Source organism: Arachis ipaensis, chromosome B01 (assembly GCF_000816755.2).
Source record: "Arachis ipaensis cultivar K30076 chromosome B01, Araip1.1, whole genome shotgun sequence".
Taxonomy (NCBI): domain Eukaryota; kingdom Viridiplantae; phylum Streptophyta; class Magnoliopsida; order Fabales; family Fabaceae; genus Arachis; species Arachis ipaensis.
In genome coordinates, this window is record NC_029785.2 from 16,465,450 (window position 1) to 16,476,208 (window position 10,759).

The 10,759-nt window shown below is 36.6% G+C and overlaps 3 protein-coding genes and 1 pseudogene across 3 annotated transcripts; 1 reads left to right on the forward strand and 3 right to left on the reverse strand.

Annotated features, from left to right (window-relative positions):
* Nucleotides 90-2,761, reverse strand: LOC107647315 (annotated as a pseudogene).
* Nucleotides 5,783-6,760, reverse strand: LOC110262357 (protein LATERAL ORGAN BOUNDARIES-like). The gene has a single exon (XM_021108267.1). The coding sequence runs from the start codon at nt 6,758-6,760 to the stop codon at nt 5,783-5,785; it is 978 nt and encodes a 325-aa protein (XP_020963926.1).
* LOC107647322 lies at nt 7,910-8,559 on the forward strand. The gene is made up of 3 exons (XM_016351406.1): nt 7,910-8,122; nt 8,211-8,423; nt 8,542-8,559. Exons 1-3 carry the CDS (start codon nt 7,910-7,912, stop codon nt 8,557-8,559), a joined length of 444 nt encoding a protein of 147 aa, XP_016206892.1.
* On the reverse strand, nt 9,496-10,488 carry LOC110265326. The gene is made up of 2 exons (XM_021108273.1): nt 9,982-10,488; nt 9,496-9,948 (listed from the first exon to the last, which is right to left on the reverse strand). The coding sequence occupies exons 1-2, from the start codon at nt 10,441-10,443 to the stop codon at nt 9,496-9,498; spliced, it is 915 nt and encodes a 304-aa protein (XP_020963932.1). The 5' UTR covers nt 10,444-10,488.

Sequence of the window (10,759 nt, forward strand, 5' to 3'; positions counted from 1 at the left end):
TTAATAATTTGATTTAATAATTAAAAAAAAAAAACGAAAACCAAAGATAAAGGTTAGAAAGCTAAAAGTCATTCTTCAACATTATTATTATTATTAATATAAATTTTATTATTTCTTTTCTAAGATTCTAACAAAACAGTAACAGAAATTATATTAACCATACCCCTAAATGGCTAAATCAGAACAAATCACATAGGAAGAACAAAACACTAAACAGAAATTATATTAACTAAATTCCTAATCCAAATCAATACCCTAAATCAGAACAAAACACTAACGGAAATTATATTAACCAAAACACTAATCAGAAATTCCAATAATTAATATCCTAAATCCCTAATCATAACTTCTAATAGTCAAATCCCTAATGTCACCAAAAAAAAAAAAAATAGTCAAATCCCTAATAAAAAATTATATTAACCAATTTCCTAATAAAAAATTTAAAACGAAAATTATTTACCTGAACTGAACTTGAGCAGGGGCTAGAGAAGAGAAGACGACCAGCCGCAGAAGCAGTGCACTGGGTCAGAGATGCTCCGTCGCCGTCGTCACTGGGAGCCGAAGATGGGGATCGATTACTGGCGCCGTGATTGTGGCTGTTGAGAGACAGAGAGAGGGCTGGGAGGGAAATAGTGTGATGGTGGGCTGCGACGAAAAGCCTAGCAGCGAAAGGCTAGCAGCGGAGGGGAAAGGCCTGAGGTGAAGGGCTGAGGGGACTGAGCTCTGAGAGTGGTACTGTGGCAGGGTCAGGGTGCGTGGAAGAGGGGGAGTGAGGCATGGAGGCAGTGAAGCTTGCGTGAAGCCGTGAAGAGTGAAGACGTGAATCAGTGAATGCCGTGCGTGACCGTGACTGCGTGCCCAAGACCCCTTCCCTTACTTAGGATATTAGAAAATGATCCTTCCACCGGCCGGGCCGGGTGACCTGATCTATGGTCCGGTCCCGGTATCATACCATCCCTTGGCTTCATATTTTTTCCCCGGGTCAGTCCCGGGCCACTTCGGGTCCAGGCCAATATGCCCCAAATTCCTTCAGGTCACCGGGCCTTGACACTCCTACCGTAGACTATGCAACTCGCCGATGTCAGACACCAAATCTGTTGAAGCCTTCCAACAGATTTTGGCATCTCTTTCAAATCAGAGCAGGAACTAAGTCTCAAAACTTCCAGATTCTTCAGCATAACGATTTCTGGTGGTAGTTTAGAAAGCTTATGACAGTTAGTGATACTAAGCTTCTTCATGGTCATAATGTTACAGAAATCAGAAGGCAATTCCACCATATCCATGCAATAGTCAATGTTCAACTCCACTAAATTTGGCAGTGCATCTGAAATTTTGATGCCACTACCAAAAGCCTGCTTTGTAGTACACATATAATGCGACAGATTTCGCACTTCCTCAATTTGCAGAGGCTAGGAACCGAAACCTTTTCCAGGCTAATCCTTTTCAAGCATGGTAATGAACCAAGTACCTCAAAGTTGTTCAATTCACAAGGATGGAAACCCTGATTTGTGACTATGAGAACTTTGAGTTTTCTCATTTTCTGAATGAAATCCGGAAATGTATACTTGTTTGAATGGATATTTAAAATCAGAACTTCAGTTTCATCAGGGTTCATGTTGTACCAGTCAGGAGTGAATGTTTCATCTGCAGAGAAGCCAACAAAATATATAGCATCAATACCAGAAGACCATGGATGTGACGCAAGACAAAACCATTCTTATCATGATTGGGACAGAGAGGGAGAAACATACCAGTTGAAACAAACATTATGGGAGCAGTGTCTTGTTCCTGCTTCTGTTGTTGTTGTGTCCCCCTTACAGATAAGAATGACAGCATGCGAGAAATGATACCCGGCTGATTCTGGCCTACCAACCAGTTGGGACAATTTTTCCCATTCTGAGTCAAGTCGATCGCCAGCCTTTTCCTTGGCTCGATGGGTTCTTGGTTGCTTTGATGGTTTGCTAGCTCTCTAAGGAGATCATGCTGCATAAGGAAGTGGTTATTGTAGTACATTTCCACGTCCGTTGCAACTTTCCTGTTCAACAAAGATAATAACAAGTTATCCATAGAATCAAAATCTTCCAAAAGTTCAATGACAATAGTCTATTTGACAACATTAATATTATTGTTATTCTTGCTTGCACATACACACAATCTCATAGATACTTATGCTATTGAAGCATGCATGTTTGATTTTGGATAAAGTTGTTGACTGAAAAAGTTTATACAAATTATGCAATGCGGTAGCATTATTTCATAGATTTTGGCTGTCTGTAACCTTTATAAAGCATAAAAACCAAAATGTTTTGGCTGTCTGTAACCTTTATAAAGCACTAAATATCAACCAAGATAACATAAAAGATCCTGTGTACCTTGTAACAATGAGATTAGCCAAATTCTTGGAGTTTAAACTATGTATAATATTCATTGCTTTTACTCCATCCTCATCAAGTTCATGCAGTTCTGTCCACATGTCATTCAGCAAAGGAACGCGGATCCTTTGATCTTCAGGGAACAGACCTAGGTCCATGAAACACTCCTTCTCCTTGTCGTCTTCCACTATGTCTAGACAATTCTGAAGGTGAGAATCCAAGTCTTTGTTGGATTTAAGCCGTTCCTTCATTGTTTGCCAGAACTCATAAGGATGATGACACAGGGATCCACCAATAACTTTTAGAGCCAGAGGTGAACCATTACAACCTCTCACTATCTGTGTTTCATGAAAACCAAAGAAGAGCCAATAAATATTTTCCAAATTGTAAATATGTCAATGCAGCATGAAACAAATCAACAATTCTTGATTACAATGTTCCAGTAACACATTGTATGCTTAGACAAAAAATATTAAAAGGTTAAAGAATATAACAAAATTATATTTTACAATATGACTTTTTATTAGAGGTAATACTTAGATTGATCCCTGAAATTTTTAGCACTCATCAAAATACGTGTATCCGCGTGTTTTGTGTCATATCGTATTTGAGTCTACGTCAGTGCTTACGCATTATAACAAGATTCCGATTATGAAAAAAAATTATAATTATTTAGACATTTCATCCTTTAATTTAATTTGGATCTAATGACTATTAACTGGTGCAAATATGCTTGCACCGACACACACATGCACATACACACATTATAGGCTACTGGGCACAAAAGCTATCCTCTCCTTTTTTGTTCCAAATTTGAATTCAACGCCGAAAAAGAAAAACCAAAATTTTACTTTGTGAACAAAAGGACATTGGAATTGCTGCATCTCTCTTCCTATAATCCAGTGGATAAAAGCATCTTTCCCTTTTGAAAGAACCAAAGAATTCAATCCTCTTCTGCAACACACGTCAAAGTTTCCAAACTCTTGAATAGTAGAATTTTGGAGACACACAGGAACATAATAGCAGAGGATGAAATATGGAACAAACAGATCATACAAGATTTACAAACACCAATCAATCAGGAAGGAGACAAAATTTCATAGGGTAAAGATAAAAGAAGAGCTTACACGGTTCAATCAGGTTATATTATTAGCTTCCAATTCTTCTACCCCCTATTGAGACATTGCCACCATACTTCCAGAACAAGCTGCTGTGGAAATCAATCTAGGATGTGAAATCTCCAACTAAAGTTAGAGTAATTCTCTGGAAGACAATCCATGGAGGACTGCCAGTGAAACACAAAATCCATACTAGATTTTTAGCGGTCTCCGAAACTTGTCCCATCTGTCTGCTCCAAACTGAGACAATAGCTACTCACTGTCTCCTTCACTGTCGGAAGAATTCAATGTGGCAAAAGCATAAATGGAACACAACAAAATGTACACAAAAAAAATCCAAGTCTTAAAGCCTACATAAGGGGCAAAATAACCTCGTGAAAAATATAATGACCGCAACACACACAGGAGGTTGATATTATTGAGTCATTTTAAGTTTTAAGCATGATTCTTTTTTACCTTTCATTTCATTTAGAATAAAAACTTGTTAGGAAGAGCATGTGTTATTGAATCAGTAATCTGAACTTAGCTCATTGGATGTAAAAGAGCTCGATTGATACACAATTTTTTAATGATATTGGCTAATTGAACTCAGTGAACTTTATTAGGTGATTTGAGTGCAAATTACAATTATTAGACTAATGTATTAATTAAATGACAAATTATTAAGAGTATTTATAATAAAATCATTTTAGTGTATGTACATAATTAATTAAAAAGAGAACATCATTTTATTTGTTCCTTGCTTACCACATATATCTTTTCTCTTAGTGCTTAAACTTTTCATGATCTGGAGGGTGTTTAGTCTTTTATAATGGATGTCACTTGAGACAAATGGTATGAAATCATTAACGTTCAAATAAACACGGGCTAATTAGTTGTGTTTTCGAAGTAGAATTATAACTATTCTATATATAAAGAAGATTTATAGTTATGGTATGTAGTTCATACCTACTCATAGTTCTACTGATATGAGCGCATCATTTCCATTGAACTTTGAGTCTTTGTATGCTGCACTGAAATTATTCTTAATTATGATGCATATCCTTTAACACTGATTTGATTCTTCACTGGGTATACACTAGTTCCAGAATTTTCTACAGCAGATCAGTTGCAGAAGCAGTTTTCCGATAAAGTACATCATGAAACATAATTTAACTTTTTAATGATTCATTTCGTGTTGATAACTTGTTATGATGGAAGTATTCCCAATTAAATTGGATTAATGGTTTCTTTCTGTGTTTGATAAATATGTGTAAATTTGTTATTGATACTGTGAATTTAATGAAATTAATGTTTAATTTTGCTAGGATTGATTTCAGTATATTTATATCATGTGCAAGTAATAATAGTTGTTGGCCAAAAAGTTTTCGATATTTAATAAAATAAATTGGTTGAAATTTGGTTAGAACTTTAACTTCTTGTGATATTTATTGGCCGGGTTATAAACGTATATAGAAGGTTAATATTGAGTTCCTTGCAGGTTTTTCTTATATAATTGTTAACTATTATTCTTAGGTTGATTCATTGGAAAACCCAGTCTTTTATGATGGTCTTTAATTCGATAGTGGTTATGAAAATATTTGTAATGTAATAATTTTGTGAAAGGCATGTGCAAAAAGCAAACAACTCTGAGAAATTTAAGCACAGAGAAATAAATTCTTAACAATTCAGATATCTATCCAACTATTGCCCAAGTCATATTAAGGTAATCATGATCAACTAACCTAAATAAACCTTACCTGGCAAGGAATTAGATACACTTGCATACTATCATTTAATTAATATGACTGAGAATGTATGAGCCTAAAGCAGTATCATAGATTAACATGAATACCTAACATGAATGAAAAATCAAAATCTTTGTTTATGTAGCATGCATTGCACACATGCATGTCAAGTACATCATCAAATTGACAAGCTCAAAAACAAGAGGAGCAAGCCAATGGTAAAATCCTTCAATTAAGTCTATCACCAAAATTAAAAAGAAAAAAGAAAAAGAAAACTATCATCTTATGTGCTCATTACAAACCAGCAATCTATACATTAATATTATCATTACTGATAGATTCCGATTCCATGACCAGTAGCCACCAGCTTCCTCAACTACTTCCTGCTCTCTCGCCTGTTTATTATTATAAGCAAAAGCCACAACTAACTACCATCATTATCATTATCCTATAATCAACCCAAAAACACATAACAATAATAAAAAGAACATACTTAGAATTAAAACTTCTTTGGCCAAAATGAAAAAAAAAAAAAAAACCATTTAGCTGCAAAAAATCAGAAAAATCATGAAGAAGGGCCGACACTCTTACAGTCCTCACTCTCTAACGGTTGTTGTTGTTGTGATGGGAGCAGGAATTGCGCCTCAACAGGATAGTGATGACGATTTGCAAGACCAACATAATTTTCCCCTACTCCTCCATGTTGTGGTGGTTGTTGTTGCAACTGATGATGATAAGTTCCACCACTGTCAAATGTCCCCAAACCCAAAGAAGGTGCCAGTTCACCTCCTTGAGCGCCTGAATGTGCAGCCATCTGGGCAAAAACTCCACTTCCACGGCCATCGCCGTCGGCTGTGACAACTGAAACCGGACTTGCAGCTGCCACAGGTTCAATAATCCCAGTAGCACCGTTGTATCTTAGATACTCTTGCTGATGCTGATGTTCATAGTTTCTGACCATCATGTCATGTTGCTGTGCTGCGAGTTGTTGGGCCTCCAACAACTCGCGCTGCTCTGGATCCAGGTCGGCATTAGCAATCATTGTTCCATTATGCTGCACAGAAGATGGTGGCATCAAAGACTGAATAACATTTGGGCCGTAAGGCGGGCCGAAAAGAGCCGCAGACGAAGACGGCGGCTTTCCTTGAGGGTAAAGTGGGAGCCCTCGAATTCCATGAGGGGAGAACGGACCCTGAATGCCTTGTGGGTTGATGTAGGCGCTGAGTTCGCTCTTGGCGTGGAGGAGGTCCATTTGTATTTGTTGCAGGCGCTGTTGAAGGATGACGATGTGTCTGACGCACCCGTACACTGGGCTGTCGAGGCGCGCCTCCGCCTCGAACGCAAGGGACGTCACCGCATCTTCCCGCTGGCAGGGGCTAAGATCGTTGAGGATCTTGCCGATGTTGCTGGCGCCGAAGACGCGATGGACGCATGCGAAGCGCTGTGGGTTGTCCGGCGGGAAGTATGGTGCGAAAATGCACTCTTGTGTGCACTTCCGACGAAGGAACTTGCACGCCGCGCATGGGGAATTCGTCGACGACATTCTCCTTTTTTTTTTTCACTCTTCCTTTTTTATTATTTTCTGCATACAATTGAGTTTAGATTGTGTTACTATTATCGTTTGTTTCTTCAAATAAAGAAATATGATTTGCATTGCAAATTAAAAAAATTGATGAACAAAATTATAGATCAAATCTCATAACTGCAGGAGTTTGTTGGGAACAACATCAGGTTAAAAGGATAGTTTTACACCTCAATGTATATATTGATTAATAAATGTATTTTTTGTGTTTTTTAAATATTACTTTTACATTAAAATTAATTATTATGAAATGTATATATTATTTAACTCATTTTTAATATATATTTTATATTAATTTTAATTTGATGATTAATTATTATTTAATTTTTTATATAATTTATAGTCAACATAATAATAGTGCATTGTTATTTTTATCATGCGATTTAACACTATAACTATTTGCTGTGTCAACAACTTAACATGTTGATCAAGTCATGATAAATATATATTTTTTTTTAAATTTGTTGCCTAAACATAGTCAAAGACTTGTAGTATATCCTAAGATAATAAATTATCCAAGTGTCGAAGTTTTTACTATAGATACATTCTAAGTAGTAAGTATTACTCTTACACTTTGTTTGGATGGAAGATAAAAAAAAATGAAAGGAAAGAAAATAAAAAAAAAATTGATTTTTTTTATGTTGTTTGGATGAAGAGAAAATAGATGGAAAGAAAGTAGGAGGAAATTTTTCTTTTGTTTGGATGAAAAGAAAAGTAAGAAGAGAGAAAATCATAACTAAATGAAATTACATTAATACCCTTCCTTATATTATATATAAATTATAGAGTATTTACCCAAATTGGTCCCCAAGAAATTTTGAAGTGGATGTTTTGGTCCCTAACAAAATTTAATTATGTAATTAGTCCCCAATTTTTTTAAACGTCCGTCATTTTAGTCCTTCTGTTAGTTTCCTCCGTGAAATTTTAACGGTGGAGTCCAACGTGTCATGTTAAGGTGTTGAGTCAGCTGTTAAACGCCACGTGGGATGAAAGACAAAATAGTCCCTAGAAATACAACTACAAATTTGTTCTTGTATGATGCCCTAAATCCTAAAACAATGGTGTGAAGGTCATAATCATCCTCGTGTGCTACTCTGAAAACGTGTAACCATGGCAAGTGGAGGGAATTCAGCAAATTCTTATCGTCAACGAGTTATTAGAGGTAGCGGAGATGGTAGTGCTAGCAGTGCTTCAGGTGGCCCCAAATTTGGAATTGCAAGAGGGGAGAATCCAAGATGCCACTGTGGAGCTTATGCCATTGTTGTGGAATTTGGAACAGATAAGAACCCAAGAAGACCTTTCTTTGGTTGTCCTTATTATAGGGTAAGAAACATTCGGTATGGTATCTTCTTTATGCATTATAAAATTCATGGGTTAACTCTGATTTTGTGCATTTTCCCCTTCAATGTAGGAGAATCTTTCACACTGTGAATTTTTTATATGGTTTGACAAATTTTTTTCCCATGAAATACAAGATAGCCAGCATAATGTTGTACTGGAAGAGAGGGTGAAGAAGTTGAAAGATTTGGTAGATGAATTAGAGAAAAAGACTAAGAATATAAGTAAAAGGAGGGAGTGGAGCAGTCATTGGAAAAATGTGTTCTTTTTCATGCTAGATTTTTTGGTTTGTATTTTTTTAGGAAAGATATAGTTAGGTAGGAAAAGAAGGGAATTAAGTGCTTATTATGTATGGATATATTGTAATTGAATAATTGATCAAAATGTAATTGCTAATATTATAGTCTGTCAGAATTGTGTAATGAAATTTCTTTTGCCCAATATTAGAATCATATGCATTCACAAAAATAATGTTTCAAAAACCTGATTTAATACAAATCACATCACTCATAATTATCAAAATAGTCTAATAACCATAATTTCATATATTTGAAATCAAGCATCAAAGTTCTGAATATTCCAACAAAAAACTTACTCCTAGCTAGTTTATATCTGTTGCTAGCATCAAAGATACATTCCAAAAGCATAGCTCAAAGTTGCATAAATGCACTACATAACCATAATCTGTTACAAAAGGGTCTTAATAAACTAAACAACATAACTACAATCAGCATGATATCATAGAGCAATATCATTTCTTCTTTTGGAGGTTGAGTCCTGGTGTAGGCATGAACTTGAATATTCTGGCAGCAGTTCCAAAGCTTGTAGCAGCAACTGTTTTCGGAGAGATTCTTGGTATCTGATTCGGATGGAGTGACCTAGGCACTGGAGCAAATGGGGCTGTAGGTAGAGGAGTTAAAGTTGGTGGAGGTAAAGGTCTTGGAGCCGAAACAAGCTTCATAGGAGGTGTTGAGGCAGTGACCGAAGCTGCATGAGGTCTCAGAATTTGTTGTTTGGGTCTTGGAGGCCTAAAACTTGTTGTTGATGCAACTTGGTTGGATGAGTTAGTAGTTTGCTCCTAACACAAGACGAAGTAACAAGACAAGTATGATCAGCCACCCATTTCTGATCAGCCATGTTAGACCCGAATTCCCTAGCACAAGTATGTTTAGGCTCATACGTCTTAATCTGGTAGCACCCTCTAGCACTATTCCAGGCACAATAAATCAGCCAAGGACATTCATTATCATCACTGCTAGGGACAATAGCAGTTCCATTCTCTCCAGAATTATCCACTTCTGTAGCATCAGTCTCTTTCCTTTTAGCCTTACATTTAGCCTTGAACTTTGCCTTTGCAATCATAGCCTTCTCTTCCCCACTTGCAGACTTGCATCTAACTCTTCTATTATCATTTTTAACATAAAAAACCTCCTTTCTTCGGCAATAGTATAGTTCTTTAAGGCATGCTTGAATTGATCTAATGTGGCAAACTCCATGTTCAATTGGAGTTGAACATCACCAAAGTCTGCTTCCTCATTGAATTGGGGCCAATCAAAATCATCTCCCTCATTGTCTGATGATTGAGGTGTATCAAACCCCTCTGACTCAAATACTAAACCATCAGACTCATCACTAAAGATGTCATCCCCTTCCTCTTCCTCTGCTATACCCGGTCCAACACCAAATTCTGACCCACCAGCAGTAGGACTAGGCGTAGCAGTCGGAGTAGACCCATTAGTAGGAGTAGGCCCAACAATTATATTGGGCCCATATTTGTCATTGGGCCTAGTAGTCTGTTTAGGCCTACCTTTCTTCCTTGCATTATCCCTTTTTTCAACAGCCATCTTCCTTGCATTATCCTTTTTTCCAACAGCTTTCTTCTTACCCTTCTTATCTCTTTTGCCACCTTTTCTCTTTGTTTTCTTCATGAGTTCTTCATCTTCAAAGCTATCATAGCTATCATAGGTGTCATCCTCAAATCCTGGAGGTGGGGGTTTATACGCCTCGTCTTCAGCACTTTCATAGCTATCATAGCTATCGTTGTCAGAAATTGGTTCATCAGACAAGACCTCGGCCTCACTATGCTCATCAGTATCATCGTTATCCTCAAAATCAACATCTTCTATAATTGGATGATCAAAGAACAGACACAATTCATCCGTCTCTCTGTCCTCCCTCTTTTTGTCACACATCTCTCTGATTTCCTTGTCTCCATATATAGGATATAGGCCTGCTTCATAACTAGGAGCTGTTGGGTCATACCAATACATCTTTTTGTATGCATGGTAACCAAGTTCTTCAAACATTTTCTTCAAATCAAAATAATTCACTAAATCAAGATCCAAAGGAGGAAATCTCTTTACATTCCCATTAATGTAAAATAGTTCACCCTTGTTATCTTTGACAAAACTCCTCCCATGTTGAAAGAAAGGGATAACCCAATCAGTCATCTGCAATCCATAAACATGGAATAAAATGTCAAAACCAGAACACAAACTTATACAGAGCAATTTCATATTAAACAACAACTGCTCAAACTTTAATTTTCTAATTGTGATAGCTAGATTAATTAATGTATAAAGTGTATTTACCACAAAATATTGAATCTTTTTAATGTTAAAC

Coding starts and splice junctions, on each gene's coding strand:
- LOC110262357 (XM_021108267.1), bottom strand. CDS start 6,760: ATGTCGTCGACGAATTCCCCATGCGCGGCGTGCAAGTTCCTTCGTCGG.
- LOC110265326 (XM_021108273.1), bottom strand. CDS start 10,443: ATGTTTGAAGAACTTGGTTACCATGCATACAAAAAGATGTATTGGTAT. Junction 9,949..9,981: donor AAAAGGATAATGCAAGGAAG/ATGGCTGTTGAA, acceptor AATGCAAGGAAG/AAAGGTAGGCCTAAACAGAC.
- LOC107647322 (XM_016351406.1), top strand. CDS start 7,910: ATGGCAAGTGGAGGGAATTCAGCAAATTCTTATCGTCAACGAGTTATT. Junction 8,123..8,210: donor TTGGTTGTCCTTATTATAGG/GTAAGAAACATT, acceptor CCTTCAATGTAG/GAGAATCTTTCACACTGTGA.